The 22727-nt window shown below is 48.8% G+C and overlaps 1 protein-coding gene across 5 annotated transcripts in view; it reads left to right on the top strand.

The window, feature by feature from the left end:
• Nucleotides 1-9031, top strand: part of LOC125453410 (START domain-containing protein 10) — a 96467-nt gene extending 87436 nt beyond the window's left edge. For all 5 annotated transcript variants that reach the window (XM_048532964.2, XM_059646952.1, XM_059646950.1 and 2 more), the window contains exons 5-6: nt 6405-6457; nt 8738-9031. In XM_048532964.2, coding sequence (XP_048388921.1) covers nt 6405-6457; nt 8738-8965 — 281 coding nt within the window. In that variant the 3' untranslated portion in view covers nt 8966-9031. The remainder of the gene's footprint in view (nt 1-6404; nt 6458-8737) is intronic.
• Nucleotides 9032-22727: the final 13696 nt, after the last annotated feature.

Here is a 22727-nt window from a genome sequence, read left to right as displayed (position 1 = left end):
CCACTTCAGTCCCTCCACATTAATTACCAGGGAAAAGGAATCCCAGAATAGCCTGGCTTTGGGAAGAAGTGACAGTGAAATCCTCATCCTGGAAACCCAACTGGATTCGCCCCAACCTGCTCTACACGGAAATATAGGAACAGGAGTAGGCCATTCAGCACCCCCCAGCGTGTTCCAGCAGTATGTACATATTCTCCAGTTCTATACTGTTTGGTTGATGAAGAATGTTGGTGAATTAGACAATCAATGCAGTGAGAAACAGTGGAAACATTTTCAACTCCAATACATCTCTTCTTTGCTTTGAAGATTCTGCCAGATCGGCTGACCTTCTGAGAGTTGGGAAAATTTACTACTCCTTAAGAACATGCACCTTAGGGACAGCAGTAGGCTATTCAGCCCCTTTTGAGCCTGCGGTGCCATTCCATAAGATCGTGGCTGATCTGATTGAACCCTCCCTGTCTGTACTCGGATCAGCCACCCTTAACCCGCGACTCTCTGATCAATAATCAAACTCGGCTTTGAGTACATTCAATGGCCCAACCTCCATTGCTCTCTGGGAAAGGGAACTGGAGTGAATAGGGAGCAAGAGGGGTATTCTCGTCACTGTCCCGAAGGGGAGAGCCCTTCCTTTCAAACGCGGGCAAAGTCAAAAACCACAAAAACCAGGAACCGAAGTGGGGGCCACAGTCTGTGACCTCAGATTGTTCAACACAGCGTCGTGTGTGTGGGTCTGCAAAGTGACTCCATGAGATGTAGGAGCAGAAATAGGCCATTCAGCCCATCAAGTCTGCTGTGCCATTCAATGAGATCTTTGCTGATGTGGCGACCCTCATCTCCACTTTTCCTGCCTTTTCTCCGTACCCCTTTGTCACCCTTCCTGATTAACAATTTGTGTCTCTCAGCTTTGAATATACTCTCAATGATCCAGTCCGTACAGCCCTCTGCGGTAAAGAATTCCACAGATTCACCTCCCTTTGAGAGAATAAATTCCCCCTCATCTCTGTCTTATTCTGGGATTATACCCTGTGGTCCTAGACTGTCCCCCAGGGGTCCTCTTGGTACCCACTCAATCAGATCTTCTCAGGGTCTTACATGATTCAATCCTATCACCTCTCACTCTTCCACACTCCAATGAGATATGTCCAACTCCCTCAATGTCTCTCCATGAGACAGTACCCTGCAGGTGCCTATGAGTGAACATTCTCTGAACTGTCTGCAGTGTCAGTGGTTCACTGACTGAATGCTTGTGAACGTAATATTTCAATGTGTGAATGAGCTGAGCTGCTCTGACACAATATTCACAGATTGAGAAGTCAATTGCTTTCAGACAGTCTCACTTTGATGTACAGCACAAGGAATCCCCTCTGAGCTCCTCACCATCCCGGCTCCGAAATATATGGCTGCCCCTTTGCTGCTGCTGGGTCAAAATCCTGGAATTCCCTCCTCAAGGAAATTCCTCCTCATTTCAGTTCTAAAATGTTGTCCCTTTACTCTGAGGCTGTACCCTCAGGTCCTAGTCTCTCCTACTCATGGAAACATCTCCACATCCACTCTATCCAGGCCCCTCAGCATTCTGTAAGTTTCAATCAGATCCCCCCCTCATCCTTCGAAACTCCATCGATTACAGACCCAGACTCCTCACCTGCTCCTCATATGACAAGGATCATTCTCGTGAACCTCCTCTGGACCCCCTCCAAGGCCAGCACATCCTTCCTTAGATATGGGACCCCAAAACTGCTCAAAATATTCCAAATATGGGTCTGACCAGACCCTTATACAGCCTCAGCAGTGTGTCTCTGCTCTTGTATTTTAGCCCTGTTGAAATGAATGCTAACGCTGCATTGGCCTTCCTGACTGTCACCTGAATCTGCATGTTAACCCTAATAGAATCCTGAACTGGGACTCCCAATGCATTTGTGTTTCAAGTTTCTGGAGTCTTGTTTCTAATCATCCTTCCAAAGCACGTAACCTCTCACTTGCCCATTTTGTATTCCATTCGCCACTCCTTTGCCCACTTTCCCAGCCTGTCCAAGTTCTCTGTAGGCTCCCTACTTCCTCAGCACTACCTGTCCCTCCACCTCTCTCTGTGTTGGCTGCAAACCTCGCAACAGTGCTCTCAGCTCCTTCATCTAGATTGTTAAGGCGCAACGTGAATAGGTGTGATCCCAACACAGGCTCCTGTGGAACTCCATTAGTCACCAGCTGCCATCCCGGGAAAGATCCCTCTATCCCCACACTCTGCCTTCTGCCAGTCAGCCAATCCTCTATCTATGCCCCCTAACACTATGGGTACCTATCTCATGTAGCAGCCTCCTGTGCAACACCTTGTCAAGGGCCTTCTGGAAATCCAAATGGATCACCTCCACTGGCAGTGCTCACTCTTGCCTCTCTCTTACCTTTTCGATATCAAGAAAACCCTTGCAATCTACTTTGATGTTACTAGTGAGTTTACTCTCATAATTCATCTTCTCCCCCACCTCCCCCCCCCCCCCTCACTTACCCTCGGCTGGCTTTTAACGTTTTCCCAATTCTCTGGCTTCCCATGAAGCTTCACCACATTATACACTTTTCCTTTTGCTTTCACGCTGTCCCTGACTTCCTCTGTCAGCCACAGTTGCCTAATCCTCCCCCTTTAAGGTATTTCTACCTCTGAAGAACAGAGTAGAATCCCTACAGTTTGGAAACAGGCCCTTCGGCCCAACAAGCCCATACCAACCCTCAGAACAGCCCACCCAGACCCCCTATAACCCACCTAACCCCCACACACCCCTGAACACTACGGGCAATTTAGCATGGCCAATCCACCTGGCCTGCACATCTTTGGACTGTGGGAGGAAACCGGAGCACCCGGAGGAAACCCACGCAGACTCGGGGAGAATGTGCAAACTCCACACAGACAGTCGCCTGAGGCTGGAATCGAACCCGGGTCCCTGGCCCTGTGAGGCTGCAGTGCTAACCACTGAGCCACCATGCCACCCAAAATCGCTTGGGATGAATTCCTGCTGTGCCTCCCAAATTACCCCCAGAAACCCCTCCCGTTGCTGCTCCCTTCCAATCTTCCCTTCCAATCAACTCTGACCAGCTCCTCCCTCATGTCTATGTAGTTTCATTTACTCAGTTGTAATACAGTTACATCAGATGCCAACTTTGCCTCTCAAGCTGCTGGGTGAATTCCATCATATTATGGTCACTGTCCCCTCAGGGTTCCTTTGCCTGAAGCTCCCTAATCAGGTCTGCCTCATTACACATCACCAAATCCAGAACTGCCTCTTCCCTCATGGGCTCTACCATAACCTGCTTCAAAAAACATATTATAGACATTCCACAGATTCCTTTCCTGAATTCCCCAGCCCACCTGCTTATCGAAGTCTCCCGTGATTATTGTATTAGTGCGTGTTGTACACGCCCTTCCTTCCTCCTGTTTTATATTCAGTCTCACATTCCTGACGACTGCCGGGAGGCCTGTACGCAATTCCCATCCATGTCTTTTCTCCTTTCCAGTTCCTCATCTCTACCCGCACAGGCCCACACCTTCCAACTCTGTTACATTTTGCTGTCGATGGAATTTCATTTCTTACTGACCCTCTGCCCACCTGCCTGTCCTTTCGATAGGACGGGTACCCTGGGTTATTTAGTCCCCAGCCCTGAGCCCCTTGCAAACACATCTCTGTGACACCCACAACATTGTACCTGCCAGTTTCAGTCTGTGCTACAAGCTCATTTACCATGTTTTATATACTGGGTGTATTTTCGTGAAACACCCTCAGACCTGCACTGACTGTCCCCCTTCACATCGTTGCCCTTTCCTGACCCTCTGCATATTCTCTCCTATTAGTGCTTCTGGAAACTTTCATAATCTCTGCTGAGCCCTTCCCCCACTTTAACTTAGAACATAGAACAGTACAGCACAGAACAGGCCCTTCAGCCCACAATGTTGTGCCGACCATTGATCCTCATGTATGCACCCTCAAATTTCTGTGACCATATACATGTCCAGCAGTCTCTTAAATGACCCCAATGACCTTGCTTCCACAACTGCTGCTGGCAACGCATTCCATGCTCTCACAACTCTCTGTGTAAAGAACCTGCCTCTGACATCCCCTCTATACTTCCCACCAACCAGCTTAAAACTATGACCCCTCGTGCTAGCCATTTCTGCCCTGGGAAATAGTCTCTGGCTATCAACTCTATCTATGCCTCTCAACTTGTTCCATAATTTTCCGTGAAATTGAACACATACCCATTATTTAGTTTAAAGCCCTATCTGCAGATCCCAGTTACGTGATTTGCCAGGACTCCGGTCCCAGTATGAATCCCATCCCAATGGAACAGCTCCCTCCTTCCCCAGTGATGGTGTGAAAGTCCCATGGATTCAAACCCGTTTCTCCCACACATTTCAGAGAGAGCAGGAACTGCCGATGCTGGAGAATCTGAGATAACATGGTGTAGGGCTGGAAGAGCTTCAGAAAATGAAGAAAATGATTTCTGAAGAAGGGTCTAGGCCTGAAACATCAGTCTTCCTGCTCCTCTGATGCTGCCTGACCTGCTGTGTTCATCCAGCTTCACACCTTGTTATCTCATACACATTTACCTGTTTAATCTAATAACCCTGTACCATTGTGATTCTGGCTCAGTAATAGTTCTGCTTTTTAATTTAACCCCTCATATTCCTTCAACAAAACCTCTTTTCTCTTTCTATCCATACCATTGGCATCTATATGGACCACAACAACCAGGATCTTTCCCTTCTGACCCCAAGATCCTCTGCAGCCCAGATGAGATACCCTGAATCCAGGCACCAGGCAGGCAACACAGCCTTCAGGACTCTTGATCCTGGCCACAGAAAACAGTCAATTCCCCTGACCATAGTATCTCCAATTACAACTACATTTCTCTTTTCTCCTCTAACTTGAATGTATCTTGAATCCTGTACCATGGTGCTATGGTCAGTTTGTTCATCCTCCCTATAGCCCCAGGTCTCATCCATACAGTGAACAAGCAACTCAAACCTGTTAAACAGCTTCATTGGCTGTGGCTCTTTCAGTACTATACCCTGGATCTCTCTATCTGCCTCACCGGTAGTCATACCCTCCTGGTCCCTGACCACTAAACTAATTTAAGGCCGTTAATCTGAGGGGTGTGACTACCTCCTGAAATGCAGGATCCGAGTAGCTCTACCCTTTCCTGATGTGTCACTGTAACTGAAGCTCAGGCTCCAGCTCATCATCTCTGAGCCAGAGTTCCTCAAGTAGCCAACACTTGCTACAGATGTGGTTACTATGAACCTCAATGGGGTCCACCAGCTCCCACATCATGCAGTTACAACACACCGCCTAACTCGATAGTTCTATTTTGAATACTTAGTTCTTAATTTGATTTTTAAAAATTTTTGTCTTTGAGATTGCAACCTGCAAATATTTCCCCTATTTAACTTCAATCTGTAAGTAACTTGTAATAGATGGTTCAATCAGTAACTGTCACCAACCAATGAATTTACAGTTTACCTACGATTTCACTCTTGTGCTAATCCTATGTTTTAGTTTATCCTGTTTTTGGAAAGAAACTTACAAGCTGTGAGGCAAAATAAAGCAACAACGAGCGCCTTGTCTCCCTCTGCTCCAAATTCCAGCTCCGTCTCCAAACTCCCACTCCGCCTCCCACTCTGCCTCCAAATTCCCACTCCACCTCCCACTCCGCCTCCAAATTCCCACTCCGCCTCCAAGTTCCCGCTCCGCCTCCCACTCCACCTCCAAATTCCCACTCTACCTCCCACTCCGCCTCCAAATTCCCACTCCGCCTCCAAATTCCCACTCTGCCTCCCACACTGCCTCTAAGTTCCCACTCCGCCTCCAAATTCCCACTCCACCTCCCACTCCACCTCCAAATTCCCACTCTACCTCCCACTCCGCCTCCAAATTCCCACTCCACCTCCCACTCCGCCTCCAAATTCCCACTCCGCCTCCCACTCCGCCTCCAAATTCCCACTCTACCTCCCACTCCGCCTCCAAATTCCCACTCCGCCTCCAAATTCCCACTCCGCCTCCCACACTGCCTCCAAGTTCCCACTCCGCCTCCAAGTTCTCCAAGCTAAGTTGTCACTAGGGCTCTGTATGGGACCTCTCCTTCCTGACTGTCTGAAGCTCCTGATCCCACACTGATCATTAATAAAAACCAGCGAATCAATGTGAGAAAGTTTGCCCTTGAGCATGCAGCACTGCCTCAGCACTGTGGGGCCTGGATTTAGCGTTTCGGGAGCGAGACCTGAATGCACAACTCTCTGATTCAGTGGGATGTGTCTGTGAAGCTGCAGCCAACTGGCCTTTGCTTTGTTGGTCCTGAGTTTGAAAAGGACTTTGTTCGAATCCAAGTGAATAACCCGTGTTTATTTTCTCTCTGTTCCGAAGGCTCGTTACCAAAGTGGGTGGTAAATCAGTCGTGGCAGATCTTAGCTCCCAAAGTGAGTATAATTTCTAATTCAGAGGTGGACTTTCTCATGTTTCTGGGACAAGTTTGAATTGGACAGGAAAACTGTGTGCCCCATAGCTGACAGTGCAGGGACTCAGGGATAACTTACAGGGATTGTCTGAGGGAGACGGTGAGGGGGTGTAGGATTGCAGATTGGAGAAATGGGACAGATGTTTGAGGGTAATAAGATCGGGGAGGTCATGGGATTGATGGGGGGGTGAGACTAACTGCATTACTCTACAGAGGGCCAGCATGGATCTGATAGCCTCCTCCTGTACTCTCTGATTTCCTTGTTGGCTCTGGGGGAGAGAGGAAAATAACGTGGGACATGCTGTTGTGAGCGAGTGGTAATCGGGTTTGGCTGGGGCAGGGGTGAGGTGCGTGTGGGGCTGGAATGGGTTTCCTCCGGGTGCTCCAGTTTCCTCCCACAGTCCAAGATGTGCAGGTTAGGGTGGATTGGCCATGGGAAATTTCCCATAGTGTCCAAGGATGTCTAGGTTGGGTGGGTTATTGGGGGATGGGTCTGAGTGGAATGCTCCAGGGGTCGGTGTAGACTTGTTGGGCCAAAGGGCCTGTTTCCACACTGTTGGGATTCTATGATTCCAACAAGGTGTGCCTCCTAGTTGTTTGTAGGAGAGCTGGGTCTAGGGGATGGACATGTCCAGTCAGTGATGGCAGGAATATTCCTCTAGCTGTACTGCCACCTGGAGCACAAGCAGAGTCACCACACGAGGAGAGAGGCTGCACTATCCTCTCCGTTAGATGGTTAGCTAATCTCCCAGTTTGCCGATCACATCTAATGATTGTAACAGTCAACTGGCTTGGTTCGCTGAACATTTCTGTAAATAACAAGCATTTACATAGCAGCATGACCATCCCAATGCACCTCACAGGAGAGAGTGGACGAAGAACATTTGGCCCGCACTCACTCCATCCCCACGCCGTACCCCTTCTGCACTCACTCTGTCCCCACACCATCCCCTTCCGCACTCACTCCATCCCCACGCCGTCCCCTTCCACACACACTCTGTCCCCTTCTGCACTCACTCCGTCCCCACATCATCCCCTTCCACAATCACGCTGGCCCCTTCTGCACTCACTGTCCATTTCTGCACTCACTCCATCCCCTTCCACACTCACTCCATTCCCACATCGTCCCCTTCCGCACTTGCACATTGTACCTCTTTGAGCCAACATTCCTCACATGCACTTTCCTGCCCTTTCCCTGTTATCCTTGATTCCCGACTGATCAAGAATCTGTCTCAGCCTTAAATGTACACAAGGACTCTGCCCCCACAGCTCTCTGTGACAAGGAGTTCCAAAGACACACAACCCTCTGAGAGAACAAATTCCTCCTCAAACCAGTGTTAAATTGGTGCCCCTTTATTCTGAGACTATGCCCTCTGGTCCTAGAGTCCTGTATTCATTTAGACGTTGTTCAAGTAGACTCTGTAGACTGCTGGAGGTTGATGAGTTCTTACCTCAGAACCTGAAGCCCTGGGTTTGCATCATACACCAGGAGCTAACCCCAGAGGAAGGTGTGTCAGTAAAGCTGGGCTATCAGCTGGTAAGCCTTTCCAGCACCACGAACAGCCAGCAGTCAGACTGGGAGAGATTCCTGGCCAACCATGGGCTGAAAGAGACATGAGAACCTCCATTGTCACCGTCCATTGCACCATACTGCACCATGCTTACAAACGTGTGCTTGGACTCCCTAAGTACCAGGGGGACCATCACCACTGTTTATCCAGGCTCTATTTACTGCCAGAACAGTCCCGGCTCCTACTCCTGACCCCCTGCTGTCAAGCTGAGAACAAGCTACCAAAGGGGGCTGTGGGAGGGGGTTAAATGGGTGGGTGGGCTCAGTGATGGGGGGGTAGGTGTGTACATGGGGCTGTAGGAGGGGGATTAAGTGGGGGTTGGGTCAGTGATGGGGGGGGCGAGTGTGCACTGGCTGTGGGAGAGGGATTAAGTGGGGGTTGGGTCAGTGATGGGGGGGGCGAGTGTGCACTGGCTGTGGGAGAGGGATTAAGTGGGGGTTGGGTCAGTGATGGGGGGGGCGAGTGTGCACTGGCTGTGGGAGAGGGATTAAATGGGGGTTGGGTCAGTGATGGGGGAGAGTGTATATGGGGCTGTGGGAGGGAGTTTCTGGCCTGGACGGGGTTGGTTTTCTGGGCTTTGTTTCCCATGTGTTTTGACCTTTGATCTGTGACACATCGGTGTCTGTGTGCTGCGCTCCTAACCCTGAGCGTCTGTGTTTAAACTGGACCAGGCGATGAAGAAGATGTACAAAGCTTGTCTGAAGTACCCAGACTGGAAACAGAAGCATGCTCCAGCCTACAAACCCTGGCTGCACCCAGAACAGAGCCCCCTCCTCACCATCCAGCTCTCTGAGCTCGCCATCCAACATGCCGACTCCCTGGAAAACATTGACGAGAGTGGAATTCCCGAGACCAGGGATGACAAGGCTGATGCCAGTGATGAAGACAGTGTGAACTGAAGAAGCAGTCTCCCTGCCGACAATCCTCATGTGCCATGTACCCAATAAAATGTACCGTTTTCTTTACCCTGGACTCTCTGACCTTCCATGGGTGATGGTAGAGTGTTGGGGGAGGTGGGCGGAATAGGGGGGATGTGGGTGTTGGTCAGAATTACCACCCCCCGCCCCCATTACCTACGGGCTGTCCTTTCACCATTGTCGCAGGTTTTGTGAACGGGACCAAGGGAAATGGGAAGAGGCCATTCAGCCCCTCTACCCAAGTCTGTGCAGAATGTCAGGGAAAGCCAGCAGAATGCCATTGAGTCAGAATAGGCCAGGCACTAGGCTGGTCACCCAGGGTCCAGGGCTGCTGTCCTGGGGACTGTCGGGTTTGAATTCTTCCGAGGGGCATTCTGCCCCGTGCGGCCGAGCTGCCTGTTCTGTATGTCTCCCTCTCGGTCTCTTTTTTCTGTTTTCCTGCCTTTCTGTGTCTCTCCCCCTTTGTCTGTCGTTCTATCTCTGTATCTCGCTCCCAATGTGCCCCCCGCATCGGTCTCTCTCTGTGTCTCTGTCTGTCTGCCTGCCCCATCTCTCTCTCTCACTCTGTCTCTGCCTCTATGTCTCTGTCTCTGTGTCTCTCTCTCTCTCTCTCTGCTTGTGTCTGTCTCACTCACTCTCTCTCTGTTTGTGTCTGTCTCTGCCTCTATGTCTCTGTCTCTGTGTCTCACTCTCTCTCTCTCTGTTTGTGTCTGTCTCTCTCTCTCTCTCTCTCTCTGTTTGTGTCTGTCTCACTCTCTCTTTCCCTGTTTGTGTCTGTCTCACTCTCTCTCTTTCCTTGTGTCCTTCTCTCTCGGTCTCACTCCTCCAGTGTCTGTGTCGGTCTCGCTCTCTCTTTCCATGTCTCTCTCTGCCTCTCTTGTATTCCGTCTGTTTTGCTCTGTGTCTCTTTCTTTGTCTGTCTCTCTGTCTCTGCCTCCCTCCATGTCTCTTGCTGTCTGTCTCTCTCTATCTATCTCTCTCTCTCTCTCTCTCCCCCCCCCCTCCCCCTCACCCCCTCTGTGTCTGCCTCTCTCTATCTGTCTGTCTATCTCCATCTCTCTGTCTCTCTCTCTCTCTCTCTCTCTCCATCTCTTCCTCTCTGTCTCACTCTCCAAGCGTCTCTGTTTGTCTCTCTGTCTGTCTCTTTCTGAGTGCTGTTCTCTAACAGAATCCTTTATGAATTTAAACCCCTGCTTATGTCGCCTGTGCACCTTGTCATCTTATTTTAACCATTTTCTCCTCGGAAGCATCCTGCTTAAGTCTTGCTGTTCTGCTTCCAAGATTCCCTTCCTGAGATACAAAGACCAGGACAGAGCCAGGTGACTCCAGGCAGAGTTACAGGGAGAGCCAGCAGGATGCGATGAAATCACAGCAAGCCCACAATCCCAGGATCATGGTCTGGTGACACGTGTCCGAGTCCCACCTGGAATTTGAATTCAGTAAAAATCTGGAATGAAGATGTTGATTAATGATGACGGTAACCATAATTGATTGCTGGGTCCCGAGTGTCCCTTTTTACAGAATGTAATCTGTCCTTACGCGTGACCCCAGACCCACACAGAATCGTACCTGCCCTCTGCACCATGAGGGACGGCCAGTGAATCCTGGCCCAGGCAGTAATGCCTGCACTGCTCGAAAATGACTAAAAGGAAAATGAAGCTCAGTTGGAAAACCAGTGCAGGTCCGGTGAGCGGATGGACCTCCACCTGCACCATACAGATGCTGTGATTTCAATCAGCCTAAAGCTGTACTTCCTTGCTCTCTATTGCAGACCTGCCCCCAGTTGAGATGAAGCTCCAGTGTCCAACATGTTGCTTCGATTGTACCTGCCCACTCAATGTTACTGGGCTTATCCCGGGAGCCCTGAACCCCGTTACCCCATCTACAGCTACAAGCATCTCACAGTAATGAAGCACGATCATCTTCCTCTAAAATCAATGTAAGGAACTCACACGTTCCCCCCGCCATTGCCTTGGATTCCAGTGCCCATTCATAATCCAAGATTATCTTTTATAACTTCCTGCATCTACCACACACTGGGGACTGTCCTCTCATTATTAGTTCCAGAATTAGTCAGTTAGTCACACAGTACTGAACATCTCAGCAAAAGGGACTGAGATAGTAGGAACTGCAGATGCTGGAGAATCTGAGATAACAAGGTGTAGAGCTGGATGAACACAGCAGGCCAAGCAGCATCAGAGGAGCAGGAAGCCTGATGTTTCGGTCTAGGCCTGAAACACCAGCCTTCCTGCTCCTCTGCTGCTTGGCCTGCTGTGATCATCCAGTTCTACACCTTGTTATCTCAACGAAAGGGACATGTGTTTTTCTTTCTGAGATAGTAAGAACTGTACGTGCTGGAGTCCGAGATAACACAATGTGGAGCAGGAGGAACACAACAGGCCACCCACCTTCCCCAGCCCTACTCCTTCCCTCTCTATTTATTTCTGAGCTCACTTCCACCTCCCCCATTTCTGAAGAGGGGTCCCAACCCAAAACATCAGCTTTCCTGCCCCCCTGATGCTGCCTTTATTTTGTCTGGCAGGTAGTAATGCTGTCAATTGTGATTAAATTTAAGACCATACAATGTAAGATCAGAAATAGGCCGTTCAGCCCATCAAGTCCACTCTGTCATTCAATGAGATCATGGCTGATCTGATAATCCTATTCTCCACTTGCCTGCCTTTTCCCCATAACTCTCGGACCCTTTCCTGATTAAATCTGTCTCTCTCAGTCTTAAATATAGTTAATGACCCAGCCTCGATAGTCCTCTGAGGTAAAGAATTCTACAGATTCACTCCCCTCCGAGAGTAGAAAATCCTCCTTATCTCTGTCTGAAATGTGCGGCCACTTACTCTGAGATGTTGCCGTCTGGTACTAGACTCTCACAGATGTGGAAATAACCTTTCCACATCTTGTATACTTCATAAAAGGTTACCTCTCATTCCTCTAAACTCTAATGAGTGCAGCGCCAACCTGTTCCATTCTCCTCCACACCCACGCCCAGAGTGAACTGACTCTAGACTGCATCTGATGCTCGCCAATCCTTGGTAGTATAGTGGTTACTATCCTTGCCTACCTCGCAGGAGATTGGGGGGCAATTCCCTGCCAAGGAGGATCCGAGGTTTCTGGGGTGTTACGGTGGTTAGCACTGCAGCCTCACAGTGCCAGGGGCCTGGGTTCGATTTCAGCCTCGGGCCACTGTCTGTGTGGAGTTTGCACATTCTCCCCGCGTCTGCGTGGGTTTCCTCCGGATGCTCGGGTTTCCTCCCACAGTCCAGGTTAGAGTGGATTGGCCATGCTAAATTGCCCGCAGTGTTCAGGGTGGGTTATAGGGGATGGGTCTGGGTGGGATGCTTCAAGGGGTGGTGTGGACTTGTTGGGCTGAAGGGCCTGTTTCCACACTGTAGGGATTCTATGATGATGATGACCTTTCCTGAGATAAGGACACAAAACAGCTCACAGTATTCGCACTGCGGTCACATTAGTGCCTTGTACAGTTTGAGCTATTCCTTCTGGAGCTTCTGTCACTTCCCCAAGCTCTGGCCATTAGTTTCAGTCATTTTTGATAATCGAGTTAGGCCTGGGGTTTCCTCCTTGTCCAGACCATGGACTGGTGGTCAGGCCCAATGGGGATGGTCACTGAGGCAGGTGATGTCAAACTCTCAGGCTGCTGAACTGATTTCACCGCCCCGGTTACTGAGCACCGGGCCGTTGCCAAGGGTCATGTGGCCAATAGTGGGCCCATTATTGTCAGATAAAGCACTGTACCAGCCAGTGGGAAGGTGTGGCTACAGTCACTGTTCTTGTCAGAGAGTGTGTCTGTGCCTGACTGTGTGAGTGTCTGTATGTATTAGTGTGTCTGAGAGAGTGTGTGTCTGTATGTATTAGTGTGTCTGAGAGAGTGTGTCCAAATGTATTAGTGTGTCTGTGAGAGTGTGTGCCTGTACGTATTAGTGTGTCTGTGAGTGTGTGTCTGTATGTATTAGTGTGTCTGTGAGTGTGTGTCTGTATGTATTAGTGTGTCTGTGAGGGTGTGTGTGTCTGTGAGAGTGTGTGTCTGTACGTATTAGTGTGTCTGTGAGAGATTGTGTCTGTATGTATTAGTGTGTCTGTGAGAGAATGTGTGTCTGTATGTATTAGTGTGTCTCTGAGAGTGTGTGTCTGTATGTATTAGTGTGTCTGAGAGAGTATGTCTGTATGTATTAGTGTGTCTGTGAGAGTGTGTGTCTGTGTATTAGTGTGTCTGTGAGAGTGTGTGCCTGTACGTATTAGTGTGTCTGTGAGTGTGTGTCTGTATGTATTAGTGTGTCTGTGAGGGAGTGTGTATGAGAGTGTGTGTCTGTACGTATTAGTGTGTCTGTGAGAGATTGTGTCTGTATGTATGTGTGTCTGTATGTATTAGTGTGCCTGTATGTATTAGTGTGTCTGGGAGAGTGTGTGTCTGTGTACATTAGTGTGTCTGTGAGAGTGTGTTTGTCTGTATTAGTGTGTCTGTGAGACTGTGTGTCTATACGTATTAGTGTGTCTGTGAGAGTGTGTGTCTGTATGTATTAGTGTGTCTGTGAGTGTGTGACTGTATGTATTAGTGTTTCTGTGAGAGTGTGTGTCTGTATGTATTAGTGTGTCTGTGAGAGAGTGTGTCCGTACATATTAGTGTGTCTGTGTGAGTGTGTGTCTGTATGTATTAGTGTGTCTGTGAGAGTGTGTGTCTGTATGTATTAGTGTGTCTGTGTAAGTGTGTCTGTATGTATTAGTGTGTGAGGGAGCGTGTCTGTACGTATTAGTGTGTCTGTGAGAGAGTGTGTGTCTGTCTGTATTAGTGTGTCTGTGAGCAAGTGTGTGTCTGTGAGAGTGTGTGTCTGTACGTATTAGTGTGTCTGTGAGAGATTGTGTCTGTATGTATTAGTGTGTCTGTGAGAGTGTGTGTCTGTATGTATTAGTGTGCCTGTATGTACTAGTGTGTCTGGGAGAGTGTGTGTCTGTATACATTAGTGTGTTTGTCTGTATTAGTGTGTCTGTGAGAGTGTGTGTCTGTACGTATTAGTGTGTCTGTGAGAGTGTGTGTATGTATTAGTGTGTCTGTATGTATTAGTGTGTCTGTGAGTGTGTCTGTGAGTGTGTGACTGTATGTATTAGTGTGTCTATGAGAGAGTGTGTGTCTGTATGTATTAGTGTGTCTGTGAGAGTCTGTGTCTGTATGTGTTAGTGTCTGTAAGAGTGTGTGCCTGTACGTATTAGTGTGCGTGTGAGAGAGTGTCTGTACGTATTAGTGTGTCTGTGAGAGAGTGTGTCTGTCTGTATTAGTGTGTCTGTGAGAGAGTGTGTCTGTACGTATTAGTGTATCTGTGAGAGAGTGTGTCTGTCTGTATTAGTGTGTCTGTGAGAGAGTGTGAGTGTATGTATTAGTGTGTCTGTAGGAGTGTGTGTCTGTATGTATTAGTGTGTCTGTGAGGTAATGTGTCTGAACGTATTAGTGTGCCTGTGAGAGTGTGTGTCTGTCTATATTAGTGTGTCTGTGAGAGAGTGTGCCTGTACGTATTACTGTGTCTGTGAGAGAGTGTGTCTGTCTGTATTAGTGTGTCTGTGAGAGAGTGTGAGTGTATGTATTAGTGTGTCTGTAGGAGTGTGTGTCTGTCTGTATTAGTGTGTCTCTGAGAGTGTGTGTGTGTATGTATTAGTGTGTCTGTGAGAGTGTGTCTGTATGTCTTGGTGTGTCTGTGAGAGATTGTGCCTGCATATGTGTTTGTGTGAGAGAGTGTGAGTGTGTGTCTGTATGTATTAGTGTATCTGTGTTTGTGGGAGTGTGTTTGTCAGTGTGAATGTGAGACACTGTGTTTGTATGTATTAGTGTGTCTGTGAGAGTGTCTTCTGAGCGTGTCTGTATGTCTGTGTCTGTATATAATGTGTCTGTGGGAGCGTGTGTATCTGACTGTGTGTGTGTGTGTGTGTGTGTCTGTGTGAGAGTCTGTGTGTATCTGTGTGTGTTTGTGAGTGTGTGTGCATGAGTGTGTGTGTGTGTGTGTGTGTGTGTGTCTGTGTGAGAGTGTGTGCCTGTGTGTGTGAGTATGTGTGTCTGTGTGTGTGTGAGGAACAGCTGGGTCTCCCCTAAAGCGTGTGTGACAATGCTTTTTGGATGGTATGGACCTGTTGGGCTGAGGGCCTCTTCTGCTCTTGCTTCTATACTGCACAGGATGAGGGAGTCACAGGCTCCACCATTTATTGCCCATCCCTAATTGCCCAGAGGGCAGTTCAGAGTGAACCACATTGCTGTGGGTCTGGAGTCACATGTAGGCCAGACCAGGTAAGGATGGCAGTTTCCTTCCCTAAAGGACATTAGTGAACCAGATGGGTTTTTCCAACAATCGACAATGGATTCACAGTCATCATTAGATTCTTAATTCCAGGGATTTATTGGGTACCCTGGATGGAAAGGCCCACCCTGAGGTGCCAGCTCTGGATCAGTCAGTAGTGGCCTTTACCTCGGAGTCTGAAGGCTGTGGGGTGAGTCTCAGCACAGATCTGTGTCTGGGAGAGACACAGTGTGTCTGTGAGAGTGTGTGTCTGTATGTATTAGTGTGTCTGTGTGAGTGTGTCTGTATGTATTAGTGTGTCTGTGAGAGAGTGTGTGTCTTTATGTATTAGTGTGTCTGTGTGAGTGTGTCTGTATGTATTAGTGTGTCTGTGAGGGAGCGTGTCTGTACGTATTAGATCCTCCCGGTGCTATCCAGAGGCAGTGTAGCACTGTTCCCAGAGAAGTTACACTGAGGCTCTGTGTATGTTCTGTCACAATCAGAGAGAATGCCACAGACTTTACCCTGACAAAGGGCACATGAGTTCACTCCGCAGCCAATGTCCCTCCACCAACATTAAAGGAAACATAAAGTTACAGGAGAATATCAGCAGGTCTGGCAGCGTCCGTGGAGAGAAATCAGTTAACGGTTCGGGTCTGGCGGCCCTTCCTCAGAACGCAACATTAATGAAAAGGATTTATTTATCTAGTTCTGAAGAAAGGCCTCTGGAAAACGTTGACTTTTCTTTCTCTCCCGAAAGATGCTGCCGGAGCTGCTGTTCCCTCAGCAAGTGTAGGGTCGATGGGCTTCAGATCGGTTTCACAGGTTGGAGCAACATCGAGGGCCGAAGGGCCTGTACTGCGCTGTAATGCTCTATGTTTTGTTTGTGATTATTTGACTGTCGCTGTGTCGTCGCATTTTCGAGTTTGCTCTGCACGTGTTACAAAAGTGATTCCTGAGCAACAAAGTTTGTCATCTTCTCTGAAACAGTTTGGGGCAGTGTGGGGCTGTGAAAGGCGCTCTATAAATGCATTTCTTCTAGGTAATCAGTGAGATTCTTGTCTGAATGTGCTGGCCTCAAGACCTATTGCAATGACCCTTCGCAATCTGATTTTCTCCCTGACTCATAGAGCCATACAGCACAGAAACAGACCCTTCGGTCCAACCAGTCCATGCTAACCATAATCCCAAACTAAACTAGTCCCACATGCCTGCGTTTGGCCCATGTCCCTCCAAACCTTCCTATACATTTGCTTCTCTAAATGTCCTTTAAATGTTGTAACTGTGCCCACATCCATTACTTCCTCTGGAAGGTCATTCCACACACAAACCACTCTCTGTGTAAAACTGTTGCCCCGCCCAACCCCCATGTCTTTTTATAAACTTTCTCCTCTCACCTTAAAAATGTGACCCCTAGTCTTGAAATCCCCCACCCTAGGGAAAAGACACCTGACATTCACCTTATCTACCCCTCATGATTTTATAAACCCCTATAAAGGTCACCCTCTCAACCATCCTACGCTTCAGTGAAGAAAGTCCCAGTCCCTCCAGCCTCTCATAATTCAAACCCTCCATTCCTAGTAAAGTCCTTTACTGAATGTTCTCCAGCTTGACAATACCCTTCCTATAGCAGGGAGACCAGAACTGGGCACAGTGCTCCAGAAGAAGCCTCACCAACTGTACTGCCTCAACATGGCACCCCGGCTCCCATACTCAGGTGGTCTGAGCAATGAGGGCGAGTGTGCTAAACTTCATTGCCCTGTCTACCTGTGACGTAACTTTCAACGCATTATGTACCTGAACCTCTAGCTCTGTCTGTTTTACAACACTACCCAGGGCCCTGATTTCTCATGTAGTTGAATTTACTTTGGGCCGAGTGGTAATGTTCACTGTTGCTTGTTTTACGCTGTCTCTATCATGGAGTTTAAGATAACGACCGATGCTCTTTCTGTCACCTGGCCTTCAACAGATTTGAATCCCCTTTTAAATGTACCCTTTCCTGAGATGTGGGCATCACTGGCAAGGCCAGCCTTTGTTGCCCATCCCTAATTGCCCCTTGAACTCAGTGACTCACTAGGGCATTTCAGAGTGTAGTTGAGAGCCAACCACATTGCTGTGGTCTGGAGTCACGTGTCAGCCCAGACCGGGTAAGGATGGCAGTTTCCCCTCCGATAGTAGTTACCACGATCTCCATCAGTGAGACAAGTTTTTAATTGCGAATGTTGCTTTTCATTGAGTTTAAATTCCACTGCCCCTTGAGGTGGGGTTTGAACTTAAAGCATTTACCTGGGTCACTGCGTTAACCATCCCAACAACATTCTCACCATGTCACCAACTCCCTCAGATGCATTGTGTTTTACGTTCCTCACAGCTGTTTGTTACTGATTGGAGTACCATTTCAAACATTGGACTGGAGGGTTTGAGCTACAGGGAGAGGCTGGGGCTCCTTTCCCTGGAGTGTCGGGGGCTGGGGGTTGACCTTATAGAGGTTTATAAAACCATGAGGGTCTTGGACAGGGTGAATAGACAAGGTCTTTTCCCCCAGGGTAGGGGTGTCCAACACTAAAATCTTTACGTTTAATGTGAGAGGGGAAAGATTTAAAAGGGACCTAAGGTACGCCCTTTTCACACATGGGGTGGTGCGTGTATGGAAGGAGCTGCCAGAGGAAGAGGTGGGGGCTGGTACAGTTACAGCATTTAAAAGGCACCTGGATGGGGACAGGAGCAAGAAGGGTATCGAGGGACATGGGCCAAATGCTGGCAATTGGGACTGGATTAGTTTGGGATATCCGGTCAGCATGGACGAGTTGGACCGAAGGGTCTGTTTCCGTGCTGTATGATTCTATGACTCAATGACATTGACGAATGCTACATCTGAGAACTTTATGTATGTTATCTACTGGCTCTGCCTGTCTCCCCATGGTCTACAGCACAGTGTGTTTCTGTGTGGATGTGACATAGAGCTAGATGGTCACAAAGTATCATCCAAAACAAAACTGCATTGAACAACAACCCAAACCCTCTCCCAATAAAGTGAAAAGCAATTTCATTCAGTCATTTGTGGGATGTGGGCGTCGCTGGTTGGGCCAGCGTTTATTTCCCGTCCCTAGTTGCCCAGTTGAGAAGGTGGTGGTGAGCTGCCTCCTTAAACTGCTGCAGTCCATGTGCCGTAGATTGACCCTGTTTACTTTGTGATGCTAATTGCCATTTTGGATCTCAGGCCTGTTCCCTCAAACTTGTCTTTGCAGCCTCCCCGCACGCTCTTGTCCTCTTCATCTTTAGCTGTCAACAAACACAAATGTTCTCGACACATTATTGGGATGAAAACAAATAATGACTACCTACCCCAGCTATACACACACAGTCTGTCAAAGTGGCAACAGAAGTCGCTGGAAAAGCTCAGCAGGTCTGGCAGCACCTGTGAAGGAAAAAGAATCTGTGAAGAACATTCTGAAGAAGGGTCATTGGACCCAAAATGTTAACTCTGATTTTGTTTCTTCGTAGATGCTGGCAGGTCTGCTGAGCTTTTCCAGCAACTTCTGTTTCTGTTCCTGATTTACAGCATTTGCCGTTCTTTCAGATTTTACTCCATAAGAGTGTCTGGGCTACAGGGGAATGAAGTTGCTGGATCCAACCCCGGCTCGATGACAGGAAATAAAAGGTATCAGTCAATAGATAGTTTGCAAATGGAAGGCAGTCTCCAGAGGTATTGTCACAGGGCTGAGTATTGGGTCCATTGCTGTGCATGGCATCTGTTAATAACTTAGACTTCCATGTGGGACGCACAATTGGGAAGTTTGCCGATTGCATAAAAACTGGCAGGGTAGCCAATCATGAAGTGCGGGGTTGTCAACTGCAGGAAGATAGGGTTATAATAGGAACTCTGAGTCTTACTGTCATGGATAGAAGCATCTGCAGCCGGCAGATTGGTGAAAATGAGGTTATCAGTAAGAGTGACCAATGCACAGTCCTTGTGGAGATGAAGTCCTGCCTTCACATTGAGAATACCCTCCATCGTGTTGTGTGGCACTATCACCGTGCTAAATGGGGCAGACAGAATGAAGCGTGAAGGAACTGAGGGCCTTGTTACTGTCTACCAATGACACAAGACAGGTGGAGGGACAGGTAGCGCTGAGGAGGCAGGAGAGGCTGCAGAAGGACTTGGACAGTTTTGGAGAGTGGGCAATGAAGTGGAAGATGGAATATAATGTGGGAAGGTGAGGAGTCATGCACTTTGGTAGGAAGAATAGAGGTGTAGATTATTTTCTAAATGGGGAAAGGCTTCAGAAATCTGAAACACAAGGGGATTTGGGAGTCCCAGTTCAGGATTCTCTTAGGGTGAACATGCAGGTTCAGTTGGCAGTTAGGAAGGCAAATGCGGTGTTAGCATTCATTTCAATAGGGCTAGAATACAAGAGCAGAGACATTCTGCTGAGGCTGTATATGGCTCTGGTCAGACCCATATTTGGAATATTGTGATCAGTTGGGGCCGTGTATCTAAAGGAGGACATTCGAGTGTTGGAGAGGGCCCAGAGGAGGTTCACAACAATGATGCTGGGGATAGAGGGCTTATCATATGAGGAGCAGGTGAGGACTCTGGTTCTGTACTCGATGGAGTTTAGAAGGATGAGGGGGGATCTGATTGAAACTTACAGAATACTGAGGGGCCTGGATAGAATGAGTGTGGAGAAGATGTTTCCATCAGGAGGAGAGACTGGGACCTGAGGGCACAGCCTCAGACTGAAGGGATGACCCTTTAGAACTGAGATGAGGGAGAATTTCTTCAGCCTGGAGGGGTGAATCTGTGGAACTCATTACTGCAGAGGGCTGTGGAGGGTGAGTCACTGAGAATGTGTAAGGCAAGAGATAGATAGGTTTCTGATTGGTAAGGGAATCCAGGGCTACAAGGTGAAGACAGGAGTATGGAGTTGAGAAATATATCAGCCATGAATGAATGACAGAGCAACTCGATGGGCTGAATGGCCACTTTATGGTCTTATGATCAGATTTTGAACAGATCTAGCAGCTCAAGACTAGGCATCCATGAAGTGCTATGGGCCATCAACAGCAGCAGAATTGTACTCCAGCACAATCTGTAACCTCATGGCCCGGCATATCCCCCACTCAACCATCACCATCAAGCCAGGGGATCAACCCTGGTTCAATGGAGAATACAGGAGGGTGTGCCATGAGCCGCACCAGGCTTACCTGAAGATGAGGTATCAACCTGGTGAAGCCACCAAATAGGACTACTTGCACGCCAAACAACAAAAGCAGCAAGTGATACTTATCAATCCCACAACCAACGGATCAGATCTAAGCTCTGCAGTCCTGCTACGTCCAGCCATGAATGGTGGTGGACAATTAAACCCTCACTGGAGGAGGAGGCTCCACAAATATCCTCATCCTCAATAATGGAAGAGCCCAGTGCATCAGTGCAAAAGATAAGGCTCAAGCATTCACAGCAATCTTCAGCCAGAAGTGCCGAGTGGATGATCCATCTCGACCTCCTCCAGTGGTCCCCAGCTTCACAGATACCAGTCTTTAGCCAATTCGATTCACTCCATGGGATATCAAGAAACAGTTGGAAACATTTGATACAGCAAAGGCTATGGATCCTGACAACATTCCGGCAACAGTACTGAAGACTTGAGCTCCAGAACTTGCCGCTCCCCTAGCCAAGCTGTTCCAGTACAGTTACAACTCTGAGATCTAACCGACAGTGACCATCATTGGCCATATATCATCAATATACAATCGGTGATGACAAGGTGTGGGGATGGATGAACACAGCAGGCCAAGCAGCATCTTAGGAGCACAAAAGCTGACGTTTCGGGCCTAGATCCTTCATCTAGGTCATCTCAGAACTGAGTTATGAGTCACCGGACCCAAAACGTTAACTCTTGTTTTCTCCTTCACAGATGCTGCCATACGGAATGTGCCTGCTTCTTTGTAGGTTACGTGGAACAGTCCCTCTTCCGCACCTACACTGGCCCCAAACCCCACCTCTTCCTCCGTTACATTGATGGCTGTATCGGCGCTGCCTCTTGCTCCCCAGAGGAGCTCGAACAGTTCATCCACTTCACCAACACCGTCCACCCCAACCTCAAGTTCACCTGGGCCATCTCCAACTCATCCCTCACCTTCCTGGACCTCTCTGTCTCCATCTCAGGCAACCACTTAGAAACTGATAACAAAATGTGAAGCTAGATGAACACAGCAGGTCAAGCAGCATTTCAGGAGCACAAAAGCTGACATTTTGGGCCACAAACGTCAGCTTTTGTGCTCCCAAGATGCTGCTGGGCCTGCTGTGTTCATCCAGCTTCACACTTTGTTATCTTGGATTCTCCAGCATCTGCAGTTCCCATTATCTCTCTCACCTACAAACTAATGTACATTTCAAGCCCACCGACTCCCACATCTACTTAGAATACACCTCCTCCCACCCACCTTCCTGCAAAAATTCCATCCCCTATTCTACTCCCAGGATGAGGCGTTCCACTTCCATACATCTCAGATGTCCTTGTTCTTCAAGGGCCGCAAACACCCCCCCGCAGTGGTTAAGAACACCCTTGACTGTGTCTCCCGCATTTCCCGCACCTCATCCCTCACACCCCGCCCCCGCAATAACAACCAAAAGTGATTCCCCCTCGTTCTCACATACCACCCCACCAACCTTCGGATACAACGCATCATCCTACGACACTTCCACCATCTACAATCCGACCCCACCACCCAAGATATTTTTTCAACCCCACCCTTGCCTGCCCTCCGGAGAGACCACTCTCTCTGTGACTCCCTTGTCCGCTCCACACTCCCCTCCAACCCCACCACACCCGGCACCTTCCCCTGCAACCGCAGGAAGTGCTACACTTGCCCCCACACCTCCTCCCTCAGCCCCATCCCAGGCCCCAAGATGACTTTCCATATCAAGCAGATGTTCACCTGCACATCTGCCAATGTGGTATACTGCATCCGCTATACCCGGTGTGGCTTCCTCTACATTGGGGAAACCAAGCGGAGGCTTGGGGTCCACTTTGCAGAACCCCTACTCTTGGTTCACAGCAAACAACTGCACCTCCCAATTACAATCCATTTTAACTCCCCCTCCCATTCCTCAGGTGACGTGTCCATCCTGGGCCTCCTGCAGTGCCATGATGATGCCACCCGAAGGTTGCAGGAACAGCAAACCATATTCCGCCTGGGAACGCTGCAGCCTAATGGTATCAATGTGGACTTCACCAGCTTCAAAATCTCCCCTCCCCCCACTGCATCCCAAAGCCAGCCCAGCCCGTCCCCGCCTCCCTAACCTGTGCTTCTTCTCACCTATCCATTCCTCCCACCTCAAGCCACGCCTCCATCTCCTACTTACTAACCTCATCCCACCCGCTTGACCTGTCCATCCTCCCCAGACTGAACTATCCCCTCGCTACTTCCCCACCTACACTCACCTC

This window comes from Stegostoma tigrinum, chromosome 6 (genome assembly GCF_030684315.1).
Source record: "Stegostoma tigrinum isolate sSteTig4 chromosome 6, sSteTig4.hap1, whole genome shotgun sequence".
NCBI classification, from domain to species: domain Eukaryota; kingdom Metazoa; phylum Chordata; class Chondrichthyes; order Orectolobiformes; family Stegostomatidae; genus Stegostoma; species Stegostoma tigrinum.
This window is presented reverse-complemented; position numbering and strand designations above follow the sequence as displayed.